The sequence below is a fragment of the Ctenopharyngodon idella genome, chromosome 23 (assembly GCF_019924925.1).
Source record: "Ctenopharyngodon idella isolate HZGC_01 chromosome 23, HZGC01, whole genome shotgun sequence".
Taxonomy (NCBI): Eukaryota; Metazoa; Chordata; class Actinopteri; order Cypriniformes; family Xenocyprididae; genus Ctenopharyngodon; species Ctenopharyngodon idella.
In genome coordinates, this window is record NC_067242.1 from 20304074 (window position 1) to 20330759 (window position 26686).

Sequence of the window (26686 nt, forward strand, 5' to 3'; positions counted from 1 at the left end):
ACCATTTGTTCCTCAACCATTGTGTCTCCTGTAGTCCTGTGACATCTCATGCGTATAAATGGACAGTCTCCAAACTATTGCTTCCTTTCATCTTTTTCACTTGGCCCTGTTTGAAAGACAAAGCAGATGCAGTTTTAGAGGCTTAATTACTGTTATGGAGGGAACTTTAATAGCACAGTCCCAGGCAGGTCATTCAACACTGACTGAAACTCAATACAGCTGCTTCATATCTAATAATTGCTGTGACTACATATCCTCACGTAGTGTTATACATTTTAAATCACACTTCATACCGTACACATGGCTCCCCAGGCCAATGTAATAAAAACAAGGTCCCACTGCTGCCACTGCATGGCAAAGTGCTAAAGAATTTTATGGTTTCTTATATCCTGTAAAATATTTGCTAGTAATGCAGTACATATACGGCTTAGTGCCAAATCACATATACTGTACAACATATTGACTGCTGCCAGTCATAAAAAAGTCAATATATAGAGGTTTCAAGTCACCTTTACTGGTGATTATCAGTATAGATTTATTCATTATTATCTGTCTTAAAGGGTTAGTTTACCCAAAAATGAAAATAATGTCATTTATTACTCACCCCCATGTTGTTCCACACCCGTAAGACCTTTGTTCATCTTCGGAACACAAATTAAGATATTTTTGATGAAATCCGATGGCTCAGTGAGGCCTCTATTGCCAGTAATGTAACGAAACAAAAGATTCGTAAAGATTCGTGTTTTGAAATCGGCTGTCACTATTGTTGAAAAGTCGTTATTTTGGGGGGTTTTTTTGGCGCACAAAAATATTCTCGTCGCTTTATAATATTAAGGTTGAACCACTGTAGTCACATGAACTGTTTTAAATATGTCTTTAGTACCTTTTTGGATCTTGAGAGGTTCAGTGACATTGCTGGCAATAGAGGCCTCACTGAGCCATCGGATTCCATCAAAAATATCTTAATTTGTGTTCCGAAGATGAACGAAGGTCTTACGGGTGTGGAATGACATGAGGGAGAGTAATAAATTACATTATTTTAATTTTTTGGTGAACTTACCCTTTAACTGTAAGTCACGCTATACAGCACAAAAATGAGATTATATTTAAAAATGCAATTTTACTGTAAAATATTTTAGAAATAAAAGTTTGGATTGCCTAATAATGTACAGAGAAAGATATTCTATGTAAATAATATCATGTTTAACAAGGCAATATATATTCTTTTAGTGTTAAATATTGTTAAAAATGGTTGTTTTTTAAGTAAAAATGTATATATATATATATATATATATATATATATATATATATATACATATACTGTATATATAATGGAATATAATTTTATATAGACTATGCTTCCTGTAAGTGATACATTTTACAGGTGGTCAATATATATTCATTATACTTTGTTTATATAGCTACTCATAAATGTACGGGACATAAACTTGATAGAGAGAGAGAGTTCCTGCTGAAGTTGATCTGCTGCTGCCCTTGCTGATGTACAGACCAATCCAATTAGGTTTCACCTCTAGGCTGTGATGCAGTTCGTGCTTCAGACGATCCATTCCGTCCACACACACACACACACGCGCGCTCAGTGTCACTCTGCAGCTTCACACACAGTGCGCGCGCCCTCCGCTTTTACGCGTCCGACATCTGCAGACATCCCGACTCACCGTATCAAACCATCCATGGAGGTAGCGCTCTTAGCAAGACAAGGGGAGCTCTTTTAGTGACAGTAATTTCCCGGTGTACTGCGAGATCTGAACAAAATGTGGAACACATGTCCGGTCATAACTGAAGCCTCCGTTGAGAGCTGGGAATTTTGAAGGAAAGCCGCAGACGTCTTTTCTCCCGTTTGCACACACAGCGGTTTGTATATGCAAACGGTGGTTTACTTCAGGAAGGTAAGAAATATAGTTTGTTGGATTGGCAGAAACATTGTTATGGCAAGTCGTGATGCCTGGACGTCACTTGTTTGAGTGGAACAGCTGAAATGAAGTGAAAGGAGATTTGCTTTTCAGAACAGGTTCATTTTTTAATAGCAAGGCTACAAAGTTAAAGGCACTGCAAAGCACCGAACGGTTTTAATATACACTGATGACGGCTCCTAATGTGAGAAACAGTGGCACAGATGGACAAACAAGTTGTAAACGTAGATACTTTGCTGTTATATGATACTTTATTGCCTTGATATATTAACTTCTAAAATAAAATATGATAATAGAAAGATTACTGGAGTGAAAGGGTCTGTTTGGGTTGCAGTTCTTTTGTTCAAGAACATGTGCAATCAGTACTAAATGCAAATAACTGATAACCTTGTAAACTAAAATCTTTCTAAATTATATAGTTTCATTAGAGTCAAAAATCATGTTTATTACATGACAGAATTAACTTAACACTAATGAATGTCATCTTTAAGGGATCAGAAATAACACCAAATATTGCTTTTTGAGTGCTGTTAATGTCAGTGAATGCAATCAAATTTGTGCAAAAAAGTAAAATAAAGAGGTTCAGAAGTAGCTGAATATCAGTAGTGTACAATAAAACATTATTTGCTGTTATTTTATGTTTTAATATTTGTTTAAGAAAGAAGAAGGAGAACAGCATGTTCTATAATGACATCCTTTATATCCGCTCACATATCGGCTTACATTAGACTCCTGAACGTAACCTTGAAATGATAGAAGGCCAATGATGAATACTGAATGTGGCAACAAGATAATGCTTGTGTTAATTACTAATTCTCTTTAGTTTAAACAAGATGTGCTTAGATGTAGCTTAGGCGTTAGTGAAGTATACCTTCTTTACATACAATACATGCTTGGCTTGTGATAAGTAAATGGGATCTAATGCCTCCAAATGTACTTTGCAAAACATATACAGTACAATCTAACATATTCCTAATGGATCTCAGAAGAATGCCATTTCCTAAACAATTTTGAGCTGGAATATTGTGCACTGCATGAAAAAATGTTATTTCACACAACGTGCAAGGTGGAAACAACAGGTGTCTGTGCATGATCAGAACATTTACTTCAGATATTCCAGCATCCTTTTTCTTGTGTCTGTCTTCACAGCCATGGAGGGACTCGTCTAAGGAGGACCCAACATAATTGTCTTTTCCCAGTTGTCTTCTGGTTGATTTTAATCTTTACACCTCTTCCTGGCAAGAGTCGCCTGTCTCCTCACGCACAATGGCAGAGAAGACTGGACTGGGGGTTCCGAAACCTGGAGGCAGATCCACGTCTTCGCTTCCACCTGAGCCGATCGAGATCATCCGGACCAAGGCCCGCTCCAGGAGGGTCCGCATCAACGTCGGGGGCCTCAACCATGAGGTCTTATGGCGGACATTGGACCGGCTTCCCAGAACCAGATTAGGCAAGCTTAGAGACTGTAACACCCACGAGTCACTAATGGAGGTCTGCGACGACTACTGCCTGAATGAGAACGAATACTTCTTCGACAGACACCCTGGCGCGTTCACGTCCATCTTGAACTTTTACAGAACTGGAAAGCTGCACATGATGGAGGAAATGTGCGCTCTGTCTTTCGGGCAAGAGCTCGATTACTGGGGCATTGACGAGATCTACCTGGAATCATGCTGCCAGGCTCGCTACCATCAGAAGAAAGAGCAGATGAACGAGGAGCTGAGGAGAGAGGCAGAGACTCTGAGAGAAAGGGAGGGAGAGGGGGAATTTGATAACACCTGCTGCTCAGACAAGAGGAAGAAACTTTGGGACCTTTTGGAGAAGCCAAGTTCCTCAGTTGCTGCTAAGGTAAGGTGTTGCGGTACACCTTGCGGTACAGTTTGGGCCTCCTGGGGCCTTTGACGGCTCCACAGTAACCATTGTCATGCAACAACACAAGCCCTTCTTTCCTTATTAATGATGAAGTGCAGTTGTGTGCTCTGTTTTGTCAGTACATTTGGTTGATTCAGAGTAGCTCTGTTCCAGAACCGAGTGAGCTACAGGTTCCTCGCGTGTAAGACAGTATCCTAATCTATGAAACCTCATAAATGACTGGCTTTGGAACAACCTACATTGGCTGTACCGCACGAGAAACTCAACTAAAGAGTTTGATGTTAGCATGTTGCTAAGCTAACAACACGATACTCTAATAAGCATGAATACTGCCTTCTGTTTTGTTCTGTTCCAAAACTTAGTAGCTACTTCATTCACTCATAAGTGACCGATTTGGAACACTCCTCATGGGCAGCTCTGCATGGGAGACAGTAGCTGTGTCTCATTTCGAAGGCTGCGTCCTTCGGAGGTCGCATTTGTTATCAAGGATGTTTCACTTCAGAAAAGGAACCAGTTATAAAATTGATAGTCATTCCTTGTGAAGTAAATAGTTGTAATTCCTTTATAACTTTGGAATGTAATTGTTACTTCACTGAAATGAGGCAGCCTCAATGACGTATGAGGACGCAGCTTTCAAAACGAGACAGCTTATTTTGACGTTAAAATCTTTGACGTTAGCATGTTGCTAAGCTAAAGCACAATAAAGGTGCAGTCACATTTATTGCTGTTTAGGCGAATTTCCGCAGACAAAATCCAGTCAATCAATAGGAATCAACGCGATTGGGAATTTTGTGTGAGGGCTAAAGATTTTTTCATGCAGATTTTCCAATGGGTTCAGATTGGTCATGTGAATTCACTGCATTGACCAACAGAAAGCTGTTTGGTTTGAAAGTGACTTCTGTGTGAAATGACAGTGGACCTTTTTTAAAATTTCGCTAATGTGACTGTACCTTAATTAGAATAAAAACATAATGCACACAAATATTGTGTAACCTCCGGGAAATCACTGATTATAAAAATAACTAAATAAATAAATAAAAAATGAACTTAATTCATTTGTCCATCCACTATGATAAGATGTTCTGAATCCATACGTACAGAGCCAAAGCTCAACCAAAACAATGTTCTTCCGCAAAACGCATGCAGTTTTATTTTTTAACCCTTAGATGGCCAATAGTTACATAGTGTAGCTTTAAAAAAGAAACAAATTTCATATATATGGTCTCATTAAGTTTTGGAACAGAGCATTTGTGTTTGGATATTATATTGCTCAGGTGGTAACAGACTTATTAATTGATTATATTTATGCCTACTGGAAAAATGCTGTGCAAACATGTTTGGCAAATTGAGTGTAATGCTAATTTCAATAGAAAGGAAATAACTTATTTTTTTTGGACCGGAATACTAAGTGTATCAAGCAGAGCATGATTAGAGTGGATGCAAAAATGTTATAAGTTTTGATGCTGCAAAGGTTTTCGTCTGTGGTGGAAGGGCTTGTTTTGCCGTTTCTGATCACAGACAGTTGGCACCGGTTGGCAGTTAGCTGTTGAATGCAATGTGTGCAAGAGCAGCTCTGCTTGTTGAGTCAGAATGACCATTATGTCACATTAAAACTTATGAATATATCTTGCATAATTTTTAGATGATATTTAGTGCTTGCTGAATTTTTGAATGTCACATTATTATTTAAATATATCATATAGACAATTTCCTTTTGATGTGGTTCATCTCACACAATGCTACATCTATCCGATTACATTCATTTGATCTTTCATTGTATTTGCTCACAATGCAGGGAGAACGAATGGTTGTATGTCCTGTGTAGTTTCTAATGTGTGCCTGTATCTAAGGGTGTACAGTGTGCTCTAAGTCATCCATTGGCTGAGGGGAACGCTGATGAAATTCAATCACTGATCATTTACGAGGAGTATCCAGCATAGAGCTCAGCGCAGAGAAGGATTATATTTCACGTCTGAGATAGCAAATCATAAAAACATCCCCTTAAAGTATGACAAAACTACACAGCCATGTGAGACATAATGAAAAAATACAGTTGTTAACATAACCGTTTTGGACGTCCTGCAGTGCATGTTGTTTTTACCACAAATGCAGTGTCATCCGTTTTGTTGGACATTTCCTCCACCTATATGGGAATCATGGCTGATTCAATTTCAGCCTGCCTCCACCCACTTAATTTATGATACAGGCTCATGATGGAAAGAGCAGGAAGATTGTGGTAATATAGAAGAGGCATTGGCTGTTTCCTGCACAGGGTGTGGATTATAAGAGCTCAGACACTCACTGTGGTCTGGGAACACTGTGGTAATGCCTTGATTTTACCTCACAGGCAAGTGAGGGAGAGTCATTTGTGTTTGTCAGTGCTCTGTTAAGGCTTTCTAAACAGCATGCAAAGGCACAAAGAGAGGAAATTACATGCTTGAAGTGAATAGAGTGCGCATGTGTGTTCCCAAATGTACAAACAACAGCTTGCTCATAGATCTTTGCCTTAGAGCTTCATGCAGTTTGAATGAGGGAAGCCTCTTTATATTCACAGGAAACCCCTCATATCAAAATGTGTGCATGATTTAGGGAAAACAATTTAAAGCTGAAGCGTGTCATTTTTTTTTTTGTCACAAAACAGAATGATTGTGTCAAACATGGACAAATTGTAATTTATTTATCTGTTTTTAATTTTTTTGTCAGTTTGTCTTGTCAATGTAGTTTGTTTCTATATACATAAACATCTTTAAATTAATGGTTTTATATTTCTCTATTTTTAATTCAATTGTCACTTGCAATGCTTCATGGGATTGTAGTTCTTCCCTTCATTAAAGCTGTTAAGTACACAGTCATGTACCTTTGTCTTTTTGTACTATTTTCAAATACTTTTTTGCTTCAAATCAAAATTAATTCACCTCATAGCTGGTTGCTTTGGTTCATGGCCTATAACTCTTTAATGACTTTTCCTTAAATCCCTGTGCGAAAAATTTATGGAAAAAAACGGCCGCTCAAAAAGTGGACGGGCATTGTTGCACTCTATAACACTGTAAAGTTTCCAAAACATTCCCCTGACCAACTAATGTTGGTCACGCCCCTTGTCTGCAATTGGTTGGACAAACAGATAGTCCCTCCATAGTCTCGCTTAACCTTGGCCAATGAACTACTTTCATTGGCCAAGGACCGCTCAAGAGGACGTTTGACTGACATGTAACACAACCAATCACAGTTAGTTTTTTTTTCCATGTCATGTTTAGGGGCGTGAAAATGTAAAGTCGATGTCCCTACAAGAACAGACCGGCGTGCATCTAATAAATTATTTGAAGGATTAGTTCAAATTTCAAAAACTTTCAAATTAAAATTTCCTGATAATTTACTCACCCCCATGTCATCCAAGATGTCCATGTCCTTCTTTCTTCAGTCGAAAAGAAATTAAGGTTTTTGATGAAAACATTCCAGGATTATTCTCCTTACAGTGGACTTCAATGGACCTCAAACGGTTGAAGGTCAAAATTACAGTTTCAGTGCAGCTTCAAAGTGCTTTAAACGATACCAGACGTGGAATAAGGGTCTTATCTAGTGAAACGATCGGTCATTTTCTAAAAAAAATTAAAATGTATATGCTTTATAAACACAAATGCTCACCTTGCAAGTGCTTCCTGCCAGACCACCTTCCGTATTCAACTTATGGAAAAACGTAACTTGTGCCGTGTTCGTTCCGTAAGTTTAATAGGGAAGGCGTAGACCCTTATTCCTCGTCTGGTATCGTTTAAAGCCCTTTGAAGCTGCACTGAAACTGTAATTTTGACCTTCAACCGTTTGAGGTCCGATGAAGTCCACTATAAGGAGAATAATCCTGGAATGTTTTCATCAAAAACCTTAATTTCTTTTTGACTGAAGACAGAAGGACATGGACATCTTGGATGAAATGGGGGTGAGTAAATTATCAGAATTTTTATTTGAAAGTGAACTAATCCTTTAATAACATTGTGCAAGTTTACTGCAACAACAGAGCCGCGAACTTCACATACTTTTGAAAATTCAGCGTTTAGTTGATCCTGGTAAGCGCTCATTGTCACAGTTGTAAACACGACGGCGTTCTTCTTCCACGAGGGGGTTTGGCGTCACGGCATTTGTTTCCAAGCGGACCATTAAAGAATGCGAGACACATGTCTCTGGGAAATCCTGTAGAATTCAACCAACCAGATGATGACTTCGAAAGTGTTTCTAGTTAAGTGTGCCATATGCATTAGACGTTCAGCCAACGGTCCGTGGGAGTGATGTCTGAGGATGAAATTAGTCCCTCCCTAGACTCAGGAAAACAGGAGCTTTTTTTTAAGGAACTTGCTTATTTTGGGCTTGTTTTGTCAGATCAAATTACTTATTTTTCTAGAGAGAATTGATAGACTGACAGTTCAACAAAGTCAGCATGAAACGGAAGTTGCGATAGTCTTTTCTTCCCTATTGTGATGTATATCTGAGTGAAATGGTTGCTGGAATGAGGGAAAAAAAACATAGGGTGGGACTTGATTCGTCCTCGGGAATTGACTGGATTGTAGGAAGTTGGGCTTGGCTAACTAAATGGACTCAGATATGAATGCCAGTTTGCTGTAAGTTATGGAGGATATTTAGTCCCAACCTCTGCTGAGACATTCGTCATAAAGAGAACAGTTGTGATTTGGAGGGAGAGGGGAGATTAACATTTTTTGATGAATGATTACAAGGGAATATGAATTTTAAAAAGTGATGTGTACAGATAAATCATTTATAATAAACACTGCAACATTCTATAAAAAATATTTAGATTTCATGGTGACTTTAAGCTATAGAACAGAGAGAGAGAGAGAAAGCAGAAAAATAATATAAATGCTCCATTTGGAAATGATCCGTTCTTTGCCTGGTCAGTAAAGGACCATTACATGCTCGAATCCCCCTCGCACCACTGCGACACTGCTTGCACACATGCAGAGATCTTATTACATCTCCTCAGAGGAATCTCCACTAATGTGTCCAAACATTACAACACCGTGCAATCATTTACCACACTTCCTTCGCTGTGAACACAGGTTAAAAATGGAAAGAGGATGATTGACACATTGTTTAGGGGGTCCGATCAAAGGTAGAGTTGCATGAGTCCAGTACAGCACGTATTCTGAGAAACTGATAGACTGAAGAGAGAGAGAGAGAGACTCTGTGGTAATCTAAACGAAACCTCAGCATGCATCTTTTTCTGAATCAGTTCTCTTCAAACATTCACCATGAATAATAAATGTATTGGTCAGTTCACACTCGGACACGCACACATGCAGCTCGATGTAATGTTGTGGTCCTGGCTTACAGAGGTAACATTCACAGAGGAGAGAGAATCATTTGGGAGAGTTGCACCTTGACGCTATAAATAGGCAGCTGGCTAATGCAACAGTAGCCTTAGGTGAGGGTACAACGTTTTCACTCACCAGGGGGATTGTACTAAAGGACATAGATATAGAAAGTCCTTCACAGGACAAACCAAGAAGGACTGGTAAAAACAAAACAAGATACATTAATCCAAAGAAAGTAATTCATCTTCATAATGACTTTATCTTTTAAAGTTTAAATACAGGATTTAGATGATGCTGGACTGCATCAATAAATCAAGGTGGAGATGATCGAAATGCACTTTTATGTACTGTAGTGGAGTGTTTGTGGGGCGTTATATAGGGTCATGCATCATTAAAGCATATGTTTGTCCACATCTGCAAAATTTTCCTCCAGGAACTAAACCGCATTGGGTAAAATTGGGTCGCACACGTCTTCCATTTTATTATAATCAGAGTTGTACTGTAAATAAAGAAAGTAACTGTAAATACAGCATTCAACGTAATGGTCGACCACATTCCTACCAGATGCACTGCTTCAGGTGATCTTAGTAAATGTGTCAATGAATAATTTCTTCTTCTTTTCAGGCATTTCCTGCAAATCAAATTTTCAGTGCCATATTCCTATGAGATTTCATTACTATTCATAGTTTTTTTTTGGTAACACTTTAGTATAGGGAACACATATTCACTGATAACTATGACTTTTCCCTCAATAAACTCCTAATTTACTGCTTATTAATAGTTAGTAAGGTAGTTGTTAGGTTTAGGTATTGGGTATAGGATTAAGAATGTATAAGAATGTAGAATATGTATTAGATGATGGCAATGATAATCTAAATGTAAAAATGGGGCATGTAATAAGTAAAATTAAATATACTGTACATTACCAATACCAATTTATTCCATTTTCAAATATTGGCAATGATGGTTGCAATAATGATGAGAAAATCATGATCTAATCACAGCATTAGTAGGGCTGGGCGATATGGCAAAAAAAATAAAATCTAGATATTTTCAGAACGATTGACCGATTCACGATTTCGATTTTTTTTTTACTGTTTAACTAGTCAACTTAAAAACTTAACTACAATATGATATTTTTTACATTCCAACATTGTAATGTTGGAATGTTACATTTTACATTTGTTTTTTACAAATGTAAAATTACATTCTTTACATTACATACAATGTTACATTTGTAACATTCCAAGTGCACCACACATGAAGTGATCAACATGGTGTAAATGTAAAACAATTTGTTAAATATCTTTGCAGAAATATGCCTGAAATATGAAGGCAAATGTTGTAAAAACTTATCCTAAACACATCCTATATACTCAGAAATAATATAAAATAAGAAAATGCTAAATATTTCTTAGCCAAAAAGTAATAGCAATAAATAACACCAGTAATAGGCTATTATTAACAGCAAATGCTTTGTAAAAACAGAAAACAACAGCAGCTTTCAGCCTGTCACCATCATGCAAACATGAAATATCAAACAGGTTTACAGGTTTTTGCATTCCATTGCGCTATTTGTCCTATTGTTTTTATGTTTGGCGGACATGTTTGGGTGTTGCACTCGTGTCTCGCGTCTTTTGCAGCGTCTCACCTATGAAACTCGGCGGTCAAGTTAAAAAAAAAAGCTCAACTCGTGTTTAATAACTTTGCCTTTTTTTCCTCATTCCACTGTCTGCGTCTCATTTTTATAACGCAATAACGCATTTCTGAATGAACAGCCGCTTAAGAATAGTGATGTGTTCTACGTTCATAGAGCATCACATGAGAGCAGTTAATCAGACGCGCCGGCGCCATTATGAGGTTGGTTCATTTTCTTCTCCTAATACAGTTATCATTGCTGTATTGTCGACATGTCCAATTGTAACGCTTGCTAACATTTTTATTCAAAATCACTATTTCTCGATTTTATAAATAATAAAATCGAGGCAAAACATTAAATTTGAATTAATCGAAAAAATCCGAAAAATCGCCCAGCCCTAAGCAGTAGTGATGTTTATTAACAAGGAACTCAAAACATAATATTCAGGAATACTCTTGACTTGAAAACTTGAACAGGACAACCATGTGAACAGATTATGAACTGAAAGAAACATAGCTTAAATACACAAACAAACCAGTCAACAAAATAAATAACAGGTGCACATGATCAAATCAAAGAAAAACCATGGAAACAAATACAAACCCAAGAAACAGAACTAGAACATGTGTAAAACCAAAACCAAACAAGAACTCGAATATCCCTTAGAAATATCAGCCAGTGTATCATGCCTCTTTAATCTATAAACAGCATAAACAGGATTTGTAAAGATATGTACATATAGAGTACATAAAAAGTACTTTTAGAAGCTGTCCATACTGATATTCTATGTATTAGTGTCTACCTAAAGGTGAAAAAAAAAAAGAGCTAGAACTACACTGCATGTACTTCACCACTTGATAATATAAATAATAATGAAATCATGTTGCATAATCAGCCTAAAACTGCCTTGATTCTTCAAAATAAATAGAAATGCACAGCGAGGCCTTGAAGCTCACTCAATTCTTGGTTGGTTCATATTATGTGATTTATTTATAGTCGCATATGTCTCACATTCACCGCAGTGCCAGTGTATCTTTGTTATTGCAGAGTAACAGCTGTGCCCTGTAGGTTTAAGTGACTGTCGCAGAATTGTAGAGCTCAGTCAAACTTAAGTTAATAACCTTACTGAGGATTCATGCTAGAAGTGTCGTTTTTACATATTCAGCTAATGCACCTCTCGCCTTGTATTTATGCCCACGTTTCAAACAGAATTATGAGGCTAAAATATGCTACAAATCTCCACCACACTGGAGCTCGCACTCGCAGGCTGATTTAAATGAACTGGCTTGATTTAAAAGAGGGGTACAGGTCCACTTAATGTCAGGTCTTCGAAGCAAGAGTATATTTGCCACCGTCTCAAATGTAGAGGAGGTCTCGTCATAATGGAGTGTGAATAGATTTAGATTTCGTGGGTCTGCTTCGGGATTATTATAGATTTTAAATTTAAATGTAATTTTATTTAACGCTGCAGTCTGTAACTTTTTTTGGTTAAAAATGATCCAAAATCAATTTTTGAGCAAGTACATAACCAGCCAGTGTTCAAAACTATCTCCTTATCTTAGCCCGATTTATAACGGTAAGCTTGTAATAATGTTTTCTAATTCGGGTGGCACTGGTGAGTTTCCGTGGGAAACTTGAGCATGCAGCCTTTCGTCTTTGCGTCATTACGTCATGTTTGTTTACATAAAGGAGTCCCAGCTAGTAGGCTATATCATGTGAGGATGCTGCAGGTGACGGATCATTTATAGCCTTTTCTCACAGCAGCTGGAATAATTAAACATCATTTTGATGGTGGATTGTATGGTATGACAAATTAACGTCAGAAATTAGATTGTACAGAAATTTAAATCTACAGGTAACACTAATACACACTAAATACACGTAGTCACGCAATGCTGATGTTGTTAACATTAACAATTTGAGAACAAAGTACAACAATAATAATAATTTGCACGGTTTGACTTGATCCGAGCTAAGCGATCGTTAGATTTAATCACCATTGGTAGTGTGATTTATTGTAATGCTTTTTTTCTCAGTTGGTCAGAACAAAAGTGGCAGATTTGGTACATTTTCCAGTGAAAATTCTTATTTTGGTCATACTTCCAAGACTACAATCTGTGATTCCGAAGTAACTGTACAGTATCCACCGGTGCAGTGACTGACAGCCACACATTCTCCTCAAAACATTAGATTCATCTGCGCTGAGGAGCCGTGCCGATGCACAACCCACGTAAAGATGATAATTCCACAAATAACTGCAATTGCAGGTTTTAAACAGAGATGGCGACAAAGAGGCAAAACTTACATACTGCAGCTTTAAATTTTGCAAGTTTTCACTTTATTTTTTAAAGGGTTAGTTCACCCAAAAATGAAAATAATGTCATTTATTACTCACCCTCATGCCGTTCCACACCCGTAAGAACTTTGTTCATCTTCGGAACGCAAATTAAGATATTTTTGTTGAAATCCGATGGCTCAGTGAGGCCTGCATAGCCAGCAATGACATTTCCTCTCTCAAGATCCATTAATGTACTAAAAACATATTTAAATCAGTTCATGTGAGTGCAGTGGTTCAATATTAATATTATAAAGCGAAGAGAATATTTTTGGTGTCCAAAAAAAACAAAATAACGACTTGTATAGTGATGGCCGATTTCAAAACACTGCTTCATGAAGCTTTGGAGCGTTATGAATCAGTGTTTCAGAGCGCCAAAGTCACGTGTTTTCAGCAGTTTGGCGGTTTGACACGCGATCCGAATCATGATTCGACACGCTGATTCATAACGCTCCGAAGCAGTGTTTTGAAATCGGCCATCACTATATAAGTCGTTATTTTGTTTTTTTGGCGCACCAAAAATATTCTCGTCGCTTTATAATATTAATATTGAACCACTGTACTCACATGAACTGATTTAAATATGTTTTTAGTACATTAATGGATCTTGAGAGAGGAAATGTCATTGATGCAGGCCTCACTGAGCCATCGGATTTCAACAAAAATATGTTAATTTGCATTCCAAAGATGAACGAAGGTCTTACGGGTGTGGAACGGCATGAGGGTGATTAATAAATGACATTATTTTCATTTTTGGGTGAACTAACCCTTTAAGTGTTATATCGTTGCTGAAACCTTGTATCTCCAAAAACGCTACTTTTCAGGAAAAACACTCTATTATTTTAAAATAATTAAAAACTATGTTGTCAAAGTTGATATTGTAGCTTTATATATGTATGACACTTGCATGCATCGCATTACGTTTTGATCAGCTTACAGGTTATAAAGTTTATTGTAGCTATGTTGGTGCTCAGTTTTTTTTCTGTCATTTGGCCAAAATCGTATAATATTATAAAAGACGAAGTGCTTCGCACAGGCTTTTTAAAACAGTTGTAGTGATTTTTTACTTTCGCCCATCCAAGGATGCGAAGCAAAATAGGGATTGGTACTCATGTCACCACTGACGTTGTAATTTTTGGATCACACGTCTCTTAAGGTGTGGTTATGAGTACATCAGATGACCACTTCCCCCCTTTTCCTAGTTCAGGGCACCAGTCAAGGTCTTTACCTTGGCAGTATGAGAACACTCCCAACAGGGGCTTTCATTCATTTGGAATTAATGTAAAGTGGTCAGCTGATTTATCTGAAAGATTGGTGAGATTGCTAACTTGTAGAGCCTTTTCTGTATTATCAGCACAAGGAAGACACAAGTGTAATAAAATAAATTTTATTAACAAAAGATAAACAAGAATAACTAACACAACTACTAAATGAATACCATGAATGATAAAGGAATAAAGTGCATAAGATACATAAAATACAAGTGATTAAGTTGGTGTGGCTATGGAAGAGTTACGTTATCTTATGGAAAGATAAACTGTTTCTCTGAAAAATAATAAGGTGGAGAACCTTATTATGCACTAAACAAATAAACGAAAGATTATTTGTTATTAACTAACATCAGCTATATTACATCTAATGGGAATTAGGAAATTATATACTGATAATATACAACAATGCCAAGGTCTCTGGAAAGAGGTTTGGTTAAGTGATATTTACGTTCCACGTGGTTGAGTCCGATGACGGTGACGTCTTCCACTGGTTGTGCTGGGTGACAATGCAGTGGGGAGAGGAGTCAGAATCTGTTTCAACAGTCTTGAACACGAAGCTCTGCGGGATGCTGATCTCCGGAAGCACCAAAGGGTCCTAAAATCTGGAACACGCAGATGAGGCCCTGGTGTAGGTGCAGAAGGTCCTTAACAATCTGGAACACGCAGACGAAGGTACCTTGGAGTGAAGGTTTGCTCTCCTGAGCTTAACCTTGTTGCAGATGTCGTTACTGTCTCGCTGGACGGAAACTCTGAACGTAGTGTTTGTTAATGTCTCTTTCCTCACAGGCTGGAGGCTCAGAACGTGGTCGTCTCTGTTGCTGCCTCGCCAGCTGTAGACTCAGATCATGGGATCTGTTGTTGTCTCTCTGGACGAACCAGAGGCTCAGAACGAGAATGTATCTGTCAATGCCTATCCCCGTGCAGGACAGACTCAGAACGGTGTATCTGTTAATGTCTCACTCCTTACAGAGTTGAGACCCAGAACGGTATATCTGTTATGTCTTTCCCCTTTGAAGGGCAGACTCAGAACAAGGAATGTCTGTTGAAAGGGTACCTTTATCCCTTTCCGATGAGGAGGAGATTGCAATTTGGCGCTTCTCCATTCGAGTGCTGTGATTGGCTGCTGGCATCAGAGGGGACACACATAGTGTGGCCCACCCTTCTTTCCCCTGTGGAACTCATTTGCATAAAGCACAAAGTTGGAAGTCTTTACAGTGTCTTTAAAGTTTACCAATGCATTTCTCACTTTCCAAACCACCACCAGAATACCTTTGGCAATATTCTAAACAAATAGAGACTAAACATGATGGAAGAAGATTGAACCGTCATGCTTTCATTCAATTGTACATTAACAGCTGAATCTGTGTCAGATGTTGCACTGCAAATAGCTGTCACTGAGAATACTTATTCCTGTGAATAAGTATGAAATGGATGTGTAGTTTGCATCAGTTCTAAGGTTTTCAAACATAGTTTTGAATGGCTTTGGATGGATCTTTGTGATCTCTCTTTGCTTCACCCATTGCTGCTGAGGTCCCAAGGAATTTTTATGGCAGTCTCTGGCCAACCTTAGGAAGTAGTCTCTAGATGGGTGAAGGGCAGAAACTGCATGTGGACCAATGAGAAGTCCTGTCCTTCCCAGGCTTGGTACAAGAGGTCGTCTTCTTGCCCTCTAAGAGAGGTCTGGATGTTGTCCTTACATCTTTATCTGATGGCGTTGGACAGTTTGTTTGTGTTAGTCCACCAAGATCCAATCAAAATGTAGCAAACCTTTGTCCGCTGTTACGGACAGAGAGGGACCCAGCCATAAACTGGGCCCTGGAATGTGCTGTTCACTACACAGTTCAGCTATGACTCGATGACAAATACTAGATTAAAAATACTTGTTTAATAAATGTGGGTTAAAAAATTTGAAACCTTTACAATAAATTCTGTATCTGAAACTAAATTAATTTAATTTGTGGTCATTTTTATTTTATTTTAGTTGGTTTTGGAGTCATGAAAATGTAGTATAGTTCATTTCTTATTTTAGTATTTTTGATGAACAATTATAACACCAGTCTGCGCAACACACATCTTCACACATGTGTGAATAGGCAACTGTGGTCTGTTCCCAAGAAAGTCTCAGTCAGAAGTTGACATGGTTCTTCACTATTACCAGTGGTGAAAAGAAGCAGCTGGCGGATCTAGCATTTATTACTCACCTTTCATCCGTGCGAATTGTGTTTTGTTCTAAAAAAGGCGAAATGTTTTCACTACATGGATCTTTTCTGATGCTTCTTCCTACTTTTGTGGAAGCTTAAATAAGAAGTTGGACTGTACAATAGTTTTGACGTTTTATTAAAATCATTACTTTTATCAAGACGGAATACTTTGGGTATCATTTACCACTTTGCTTGTGTGCTCTGTGGCTGTGTATAATAACACCAAACTTACTTTCAACGGCATGTGGTCCTTAAATTAGAGGACCCCTCAGGTCCAGCTGTCATTTACAGAGCAAAGGCACCCTCTTCTAAACTGCACTAGTGTAGTTACATAATACTTTCCAGAGAGACCTAATCAGCATTGGCTAACATTTAGGTGCCACGTCCTAAATCCTCTTTACGCATTCATAATCAGATAAGAACTCTTTGGATTATGGGTAACAACGGTTCCTCTGGCTTTGTATTGGTTGCAGAGCATCATGACTGAAGGGGATGTTCCAGATTTTGCCCTTTGTTTAAAATGTAATCAAAAAAGCTTAGATTTCATAGTGCTCTTCATAATGCTTTTGAATGCTTGAGCATTTACATTAACATTCAACTTACTGATATACAGTAATCCAATTTAAGCTGTGCTCACATATCCATTTAATTCGATTATAGTCATAAAACCTTTATTTTGTCATTATTTACTCATCCTCATGTTATTTGAAACCCGTATGACTTGCTTTCTTCTGTGGAACACAAATGAAGATGTTTAGGAGAATGTCCAAGCTGTCCTTTTTCTTTTTTTCATACAGTGGAAGTGAATGGTGACTACATACTACACACATATATTTTAGTGAACTTTGGTCTGTTCTTCACACTTTTAACCACTATTATGATGCTTTTGTCATGATTTTTTTTTGGGGGGGGGGCTTGAAAACCCCAGTCTCCATTCACTTTCATTGTATGAAAATAAACTGCAGCATAAACATCTTTCAAAACTTCTCGTTTTGTGTTCTATAGAAGATAGAAAGTCATACAGTATTGGCACTATATGGAAAGGGGTCAATAATTTATGACTTTTACATTTTTATTTTCAAATTTTAATTTTTAGGTTAAATGTCCCTTTACATACTGAAGCAAAATACAAATCCTTTTAAACAAATGTAGTTTAGAGACAATCCACTTGCTTGTAAAAAAACTGAGTGGCAGACTGTACAACCATGTGGACATTTTTCATTTTGTAAAATAAACCCAGCACAGAAAAATTACTAAATTTATAGGTCGGAGAACAAGTGATGGAAGTGGCAGAGTAATTATAAAATGGTGCCGGGATAACACTAACCACAACAAAGAGCAATAACCCCAGACACAAACAAATCAGTGTAAATGACATGGGGATATGATTCAGGAGGCTTTGGTTATCTCAGGAGCTTAAGGCATCTAAAGTGATCCCATTTGGCCCTAGTCAGGTATTTAAGGACACAGCGGTGAATAAGAAGCGCAAATGTATTTTACCTGAAGAGCAGGAGTTACTAAACTGGAAAAAGAGAGGAAATGTCACTGGGTAAGAAAAGCTAGCATTTGCCTCTTCCTGTTGGACTCATTCATTGATCTGCACCAATGAAATCCTTGGCATTTCTGATTTGCAGTTTTAATTATTTCACACATAACCCAGAAATCAATGGCCCCGGTAATTACAAAAGCATGGAAGTGTAAAAAACAAGAAACAAGACTTTCACACCAAGCTCAAGACAAATATGCTTCACGCTTAGTGCTTTGTTTTAATGGCCCGGCAAGAGAGCTTGCTGGCGGGAGACATCTGAAATGTTGGCCGGGGGTCATAACATCCCCATGAGATGCTAAGGTATTGCATAGCATGGCTTAATTTTATGTGCTGCTGTGGTTGAAGACAACACAGAGACGAGCATGGGGTGAAAACAACATTTATGTCTAATGTTGATGAAAGACGTAATTTGATGATTTGGATGCCAAAAATAACTGTGAAGCAATATGTGTAGAACTCACATCTATAAAAACATAGATCAAAGTCATGTTCAAGAGGGAGGAAGACTTTAATAATTGGAAAAGTTGACAAGAAAAAGTCTGGATTTGCGTTTTGAAGTATTTGAGACAGAGAAGCACTGAATGAAAATGCCTGGCTCTTCTAAATGAGGTGATGGTCTAGTAGCTCTATCGAAGCCCCGAAGAGACCTGGTTTTGAATTCCTCAGTGGAGAATTTTGATCTCTGGTAAGAGTCCTGCCATAAAAAATAAAAAGCTAGTGCTGTAAAAGTGCTTTAAAAAATAATAAAGGTTTGACAGCCTTTTTAAAAACGTTTGCAGTTGTGAAAGAATATTTTGACCTGACATACTTTACAACTCTCAACATCTTCATCCTCAAGAGACACACAGGTTAAGTTCATAGCAGAATGCACTTGTCAGTCCTGTTTAAGAGTGGCAAATTGTGAATTGAAAATATATGGAGAAACATAAATTTCGCAAAAACTCCCATATATTGCAAAAACGTTTTTACACTCGCATGAGGTGGTTTTTCAAGCAATTCGAAAAAGGAATATTTCGCAAAACTGCAATATAAAGTTTTTTTCGCATTTACAGATCACCTGCCGTATGTAAAAGTCAATCATTCTTTAAAGAGGGCTTGGTATGTTTGGACAGAAGACAAGAGTTCTTCATTAAACTCATAAAAGACAAAAGTATTATGGGACTACTGGATTTTAAACAACAAAGAAATGCCACAATTTGAATTTATCAAGACCTCGAAGCAGATAGGAGGGAGAAACACCCAAAAACACCTCATGGCCACTCCCAGGTATAAGGGGCTTTCCTTGCCATAAATGCTTGGATAACATGCCTACGTCTCCTTTGATTAAAATTAATGGCTAGTGCAGTGGCTGGGATATGCGTAAACCTCCCAACATCCGTTGCCATGATTTTTGGAATGAGGAAAAAAAGACGTTTTAGTCGCAAGTGTAAAAAGTCGCAAAAAAATATCGCGAACGTTTTGCGCAAATCTGTAATGGAAACGCAGCTATTAAGTCATTCATTGAACCAGTTCATTCAAAAATTATGATTCGTTTTGGAACGAAACATGCAAACAGTGCAATTTAGTGAGTAATTGAATCATTCATTCAAGCGATTTGTTGATCCATTGAGCAAGAAAACACAACTGTACTGAGTTTTTGCTTGAAGACTTGCACTGGCTAATTCACTTTTTGAATTATTTGGAATTATATCGATTGGCACAGCGAAAATACACAGAAGAACTGGAAAAATGGAAAAAAGTTACTAATTTTAGCTTTGTATTTATTGAACTGTTGTATAAATATCACACTTGCAACAACTCCTGTTGTTGGTGTGATTATGGTCTGAACTTTTGCCTCAAAGGGACACGCCAAACTGACGCCAAAGAACTAGCGCTGATGAAAGCCGACTGCGTTGTTGCCTCGCGTCGGGGGAAAAAATCTGTGCTTGAACACACCGAAAGGACTACAGGCGACTGTCAACTAGCACACACATTCTGCGCCTGCGCGTAAAGGAGATAACTGTCTATTTAAGCAGATACATTCATCTATATTTGTCATTCAAAAAGGAAAAGCGAAACTAAGGGCCCTATCATACACCTGGTGTACCGCAAGTGTTTTTTGCTAGTTTCAGCCTGACGCAGTTATCATTTTCACATCCTGCGCCACGTTGTTTAAATAGCAAATGCATTTGCACCCATTTGTGAGCCCATGGGCATGCTGGTTTGAAAACGAGGTGTGTTCAGGCGCATTGTTGGCACGTTACTATTTTGAGGCAACTGAAATAGACTGTGCCATTGAATAACTGAAACCTGGTCTAAAGTCAATGGCGTAGTATTTGTTTTGTTATTTAAAGAGCACGTTAGTAATGCGGGTGCACAATGTGCACACACTCTGTTTATTACACACACACAGGGACGCGCAGCAGCACACAAACATGCCAAATATTAAAAATAAAAGGATTACAATGTAAAAGATTATTATTGTGTGCATAAAGGTAAAAATGCTTTGGTGGAATCCGGCTTTTCCTGTAGATGGTCTGCTCACGCGCTTTAAGCAGGTCCGTTTCCTCGCTAGAGAAGCGTTCAGTTTTTCCGCTTGCAAATTCCGCCATTTAAATAGTGAATCTGCCATGGCGCAAGCGCAACTGGCTTTTAAAGGGAATGGGAGATGAGACTCTGATTGGTTTATTGCACATTACGTCCAAAACACACTCATTACTCATTGAGAGAATAGGGACAACCCTTTTAGACCATGCACCGGGCGCTCCGACCATTTTCCCCGTTCTTAAACTAGCAAAAGCATTTTTGAACTTAAAAAAGCAAGATGCAGGGCAGTGGAATGAAAAAAAGGATTGGAATGCAATAAAAAAATCTAGAGATGTGTTTTTAAAAAAATGTAACTTCTTTTAACGTTGCGTCGTGCACAAGATACCTCAAAAGACGCGAGATGAGAGCGAGAAAAACAATGAAAAAGCAGCACAGTGGAATGTAAAAATCATGTTCTTTGTTAACGTATTCTTGCGGTTATGGAAGACTTTTTTTTATATTTACTGTAGCTATTGTTCCAGACAAGAACAGAAAAGCTTCACTTTCTGTTATTAATTTATATTAATGTTATTCAGTTAACTTCTGCAAGTTGTTCTTTAAACAGGACAATTTAAGACTCACACCTGTTGAGGCCAATTCACACTGCACCAACAGACACTGACCAACAGTTTTGTTGGATCAGAGTTTTGTTTGTCGTCGGGTTTTGTTGGATCACTCCTGTCGGCATCTGTTGACGTTGGTTGGTGCTTGTTTTCGCCAGTTGAACATGTTCAGTCGCTGTTTGTCAGGTCGTGGAATGTCTGAGGAGATGTGATGTACTATGATTGTCCGTATCTGTCAGTACAGTGTGAATTGGCCTTTAGTAAATACAGTTGTCAATCTCAAACTTTGAGCGGATAAACATTGTCAAAACACGTAGAATGAGATCCAGCCAGTCAAACTTTTGTCCTTTTTTTTCTTTTGTATGATCTAACACATCACGACTGTTAGTCTGTAACTCCGCCCTGAGCTGTATCTTTCTCGAGGTGTGGGAAGACGTGAAATCTTGTGCGTCCTGTTATCTTTCGGGGATGAGAAGACATGGTGGCATTGGCACCTAATGCAACACTTCTATATTTGGCTGGTAGTCAATCATGTTTGCGATGCTGTATGTGTTCCTCCAGGTGTCCCTGCCATGATGGGCCACCTGCTGCTGGTCATTGTCAGGGGGCAGAAGGCGTGTCGTGACTGCATCCTTCACAAACACTCGCAGTGGGAGTGGTGCAGATGATTGATGAACTAATTGACTCAGTAAAACATCATGTTAGATGTCAGCAACTGCCCCTCTGGTTGTTTTTTGTCCTTGCTGGCAAAAGAAAATAGTCATAACAGCTGAAACGGAAGTGAGAGGGTTGGAAAAGTAGGAATAATAATTAACTACACTTTTTCACCCCTCTCTGTGAAGAAAGCCCATGTTTGCGGTGTTGCCATGGAGATCTGGAAGGGTTTGGTGTATGGGTGTGAGTCTGACTGCTATCTTAAACTAATGACTGAGCACAATTCTACTTACCAGCTTGGAATAAAAAGGCAATCATTTAGACCAATAATGTGCATAAAACAAAAAGGTGACTGCAGTTGGACTTTCGTCCTTGTTTATACCTTATTTATGTAGGACAGGATGTTTCTTTATTATTGTTAATAGTGCTAGTTTCATTTTTATGCTAGCAACAAAACTGGAAGCTTTGGTAACCATAACTTTAGCATAAATTGACAGTAAATAATTTGTTTTTTTTTTTGTTTTTTTTTATATTTTAAGTTCATTTTAAATGATTTGCTCATGTTTACAATATTTTACATTAAAATGACATGCATTGTCTCGTTTCACATATAATTTCTTTGCCATTAATTATAATTAATTTGCCTTACTTTAAATTATACAGTTGCAAGAAAAAGTATGTGAACCACTTGCAGAATCTGTGAAAATGTTAATAATTTTAACAAAATAAGGGAGATAATACAAAATGCATGTTATTTTTTATTTAGTACTGTCCTGAGTAAGACATTTTACATAAAAGATGTTTACATATAATCCACAAGGCAAAAAAAAAAAAAAAAATAGCTGAATTTATTAAAATAACCCCATTCATAAGAATGTGAACCATTGATTCTTAATACTGTGTGTGGTTACCTGGATGATCTACGACTGTTTTTTTTATTGTGTGATGTTTGTTCATGAGTCCCTTGTTTGTCCTGAGCAGTTAAACTGAGCTCTGTTCTTCAGAAAAAATCTCCAGGTCCTGCAGATTCTTCAGTTTTCCAGCATTTTTTGCATATTTGAACCCTTTACAGCAGTGACCGAATGATTTTGAGATCCGTCTTTTCACACTGAGGACAACTGAGGAACTCAAACACAACTATTAAAAAAGGTTCACACATTCACTGATGCTCCAGAAAAAAAAATGATGCATTAATAGATGGGGGGTGAAAACATTTGGAATTTGAAGATCAAGGTAAATTGTATTTAATTTGTCTTCCAGGAAACATGCAAGTATCTTCTGTTGCTTCCGAAGGGCAGTACTAAATGAAAAAATGATATTCAAGCAAAATAAGAAAAACTTGAACCTCTTCATCCTGTTCAAAAGTTTTCACCCCCCGACTGCATCGTGTTTCCTTCTGAAGCATCAGTGAATGTTTGAACCTTTTTTAATAGTTGTGTTCGAGTCCCTCAGTTGTCCTCCATGTAAAAAGTCAAAATCATTCGGTCACTGCTGTAAAGGGTTCAAATATGCAAAAGATGCTGGAAAACTGAAGAATCTGCAGGAACTGGAGATTTTTTCTGAAGAACAGAGCTCAGTTTAACTGCTCAGAATAAACAAGGGACTCATGAACAACCATCACACAACAAAAAAACAGTCGTAGATCATCCAGGTAACCACGCACAGTATTAAGAATCAATGGTTCATAAACTTTTGAACTGGGTCATTTTAATAAATTCAGCTATTTTTTGTCTTATGGATTATATGTAAACATCTTTTACGTAAAATATCTTACTCAGGACAGTACTAAACAAAAAATACCATGCATTTTGTATGATCTCTCTTATTTTGTTAAAATTTTGCACATTTTCACAGATTCTGCAAGTGGTTCACATACTTTTTCTTGCAACTGTATATATATATATATATATATATATATATATATATATATATATATATTTATAATTTTTTTACAATATGTTTCAGTGAAATTACATCTTGTTCAATATCATAAAAACCACCTAAAAATCACCCATTTTTATGGTAATTAATTTGCTTCTAAAAAAGAAAAACTTTGACAGTAAAATGACTAATTATATCAGTTTTCATTGTATAGGGTGAAGTAACTTACTGGATTTTTAGCATTTTACATTCTTTAAAATTGAGATTATTAATTTTTTTAACAGTGTAGTTTATGTTTTCACTTCTCATATTCATCTCTGTGAAAGTCCGAACGAGTGCATGAGAGAACGAGAACAGATGATGTTATGCAGCAGCCCCCTCAGACATACTTACACGTTCTTGATTTTTTGGCACCTAAACTGCCCCATCCACTCTATAACTGACCCATCTGCGAGCAGAAACAGTGGTTGAGGAAAATAATTGTTCTGCAGGACATGTAATTCTTTTCTTTGCCATTGATGAGCTTTTCCATCATTTTTGACACAACGCTTCCCCACCATTGACAAGTTTTTCCGGCTTCCTGTGTTTTCACTGTTGTGCGTAGGTGGCGCTGTTACAGATCTTCTTCATTGTTTTCAAAATCCGAAAACAATAAAGAAGAAGATATGCATAAACCAGAAGGAGCGGATAGAAGTTGTTTATGCACAATTAAGCTAACGTGATTGTCAAACAATCAACAGCATATAAATTAAAGTGTTAGCGAATGAATGTTACCGAATGAAATGTCAAACCCATGAAGAGGTATAGGACCCTGCAAGCTTTGGGGCTGTTGATGGACTCGATCTACTCATTCTGTGTTTTGATCATCGTTCTGAATCCAATCCAGACAACGTCTTTGATAAAAATTTGATTTTTGTGAATATAATCCAAACTGCTGGCTTGCAACTTTTTTAGGGGCCTTTTACATGACACCGTTTTCAACTAAAAACAGAAAACTTTTTATGCGCTTTGGCCGTTCATTTACACAACAACAGCGTTTTAGGAGCCTGAAAATGCACAGTTTGGAAAACTGGTTTCAAAGTGCAAGATTTTGAAAGCGAATTTGTGAAAACGTGACGTCATGTACAAGCGTATTACATGTTCAGTCTATAGGTGCGTAGTTTTTTTTACAAAGTGACACCACCAACTACTGGCTTCACATGAATAATACAGCATTTTTAGTCGTTTTTGTGGATATGTCTGGACAATGTTGTCGTCTGTACGCAAGTGTTTTGAAATCGTCCATCACTAGATATTGTTGAAAAGTCGTTATTTTGTTTTTTGGCGCACAAAAAGTATTCTCGTCGCTTTATAATATTAAGGCTGAACCACTGTAGTCACATGAACTGTTTTAAATATGTTTTTAGTACCTTTCTGGGCATCTCAAAGTGTTAATTATCTTGCTGGTGATGCAGGCCTCACTGAGCCATCGAATTTCATCAAAAATATCTTAATTTGTGTTCCGAAGATGAAAGAAGGTCTTACGGGTGTGGAACGACATGACATGAGGGTGAGTAATTAATAACATGTTTCCATTTTTGGGTGAACTAACCTTTTAAGATAAGACAATACTAACATTTACTACTTAATACATTCAATTTTAAATATTAAATCATCTAGCTTGTATTTTGATGAGTTGCCAGCAAATGAATGTACGCACTACTGATTTCACAGTGAAACTCTGCACTTTGCATGGTGCTGTAAAGCACATGTATCATGGCTGCACAAATGTGGATGAACAGTGCCAAACTGGAGTCGTAGCACATATATTTACTTAATTAAATCACAGTCTGCACGATTCAGTGGTCGCACTAAGCCATATCACGATAGCGATATCATGCAGCCCTAGTACAAACTGTTATCAACCTTTTAGAGTGTTACATCAAGCGGCACAAGCCACTGTGGGTCAATGCCAATTATGTGTCCACACAGTTTATTTAGTGTGTGCCTGTAGACAGCGCTGTTACTCTCCTGGGTCTTCACTCCTGCTCTGCCCTCAAAGACCTATGCCCTGATCCGGTTCATGATGCGTTTGGCTTTTAATGAGCTTAAAGTCCAGGGTCTTGGTCTTGGACCTGACGGAGTCATTCCCAGTGCCCCATTGTGGTCAGAACACCATAACCCCTGTTTAACCAACCTTATAATTCATTTTCAGTGCCTGAGGGTCATTGCAAATGTCAAGAAAATAGTACGAAGGTGCAGTATCTGTGTGCTGGAGACTTTTGATGAGCAAAGGTAAACTTGACTGCTCTTTCTTTGTCCTTCCTGTTTGTCTTGGTAAGTCTCCTCCCACACACTCGGAGTTGCAGGTGCTATTTTTCCACACAGGATTTGGCACCGTAGTAGGCTATTTGTCTAAATTCAGTGACTGCTGGAATATTGCCTTTCTTATTTGTTTGATAATGTGATAAAGCATGGCTGGATCAGCAAAGACCATAGGGCTGAAATAGACCCCCAAAACACTCAATGGCAAAATGGCTATTGCTTTGACAAGAATTACAGTTACGTAGATAATGAAAAGCTGCATCATATTATTCTTTCTGCAATGAATTAAACTGCCAAATACCAAAGTAGTGTAATGTTTCCCGATTTGATAAAGTACAACATCTTCATTCAGATTTTTTTTTTGTATATATATATATATATATATATATATATACATATAAAACCAAAAGGATTTTCAAAGAACAACAGTTTAAATCTTTATCCAAGATTAATTCAAAAGTTTGATTCCCACATATTTATGTACTGTATATTGTCAATGTTCTGTGGGATAATACAGATTATAGTGGGCTTTAAAAATGTGGAAGTCAAAAACAATCTTTCATATTCTGTGACTGTCATTATTTCAGTATTTGTTTATTC

General features: G+C 37.6%; 1 protein-coding gene across 1 annotated transcript in view; it reads left to right on the forward strand.

The window, feature by feature from the left end:
• The first annotated feature begins 1517 nt into the window (after positions 1–1517).
• The window catches only part of kcnb2b (potassium voltage-gated channel subfamily B member 2b), a 124499-nt gene continuing 99330 nt past the window's right edge, over positions 1518–26686 (forward strand). The window contains exons 1-2 of the mRNA XM_051882787.1: positions 1518–1910; positions 3084–3782. Coding sequence (XP_051738747.1) covers positions 3201–3782 — 582 coding nt within the window. The 5' untranslated portion in view covers positions 1518–1910; positions 3084–3200. The remainder of the gene's footprint in view (positions 1911–3083; positions 3783–26686) is intronic.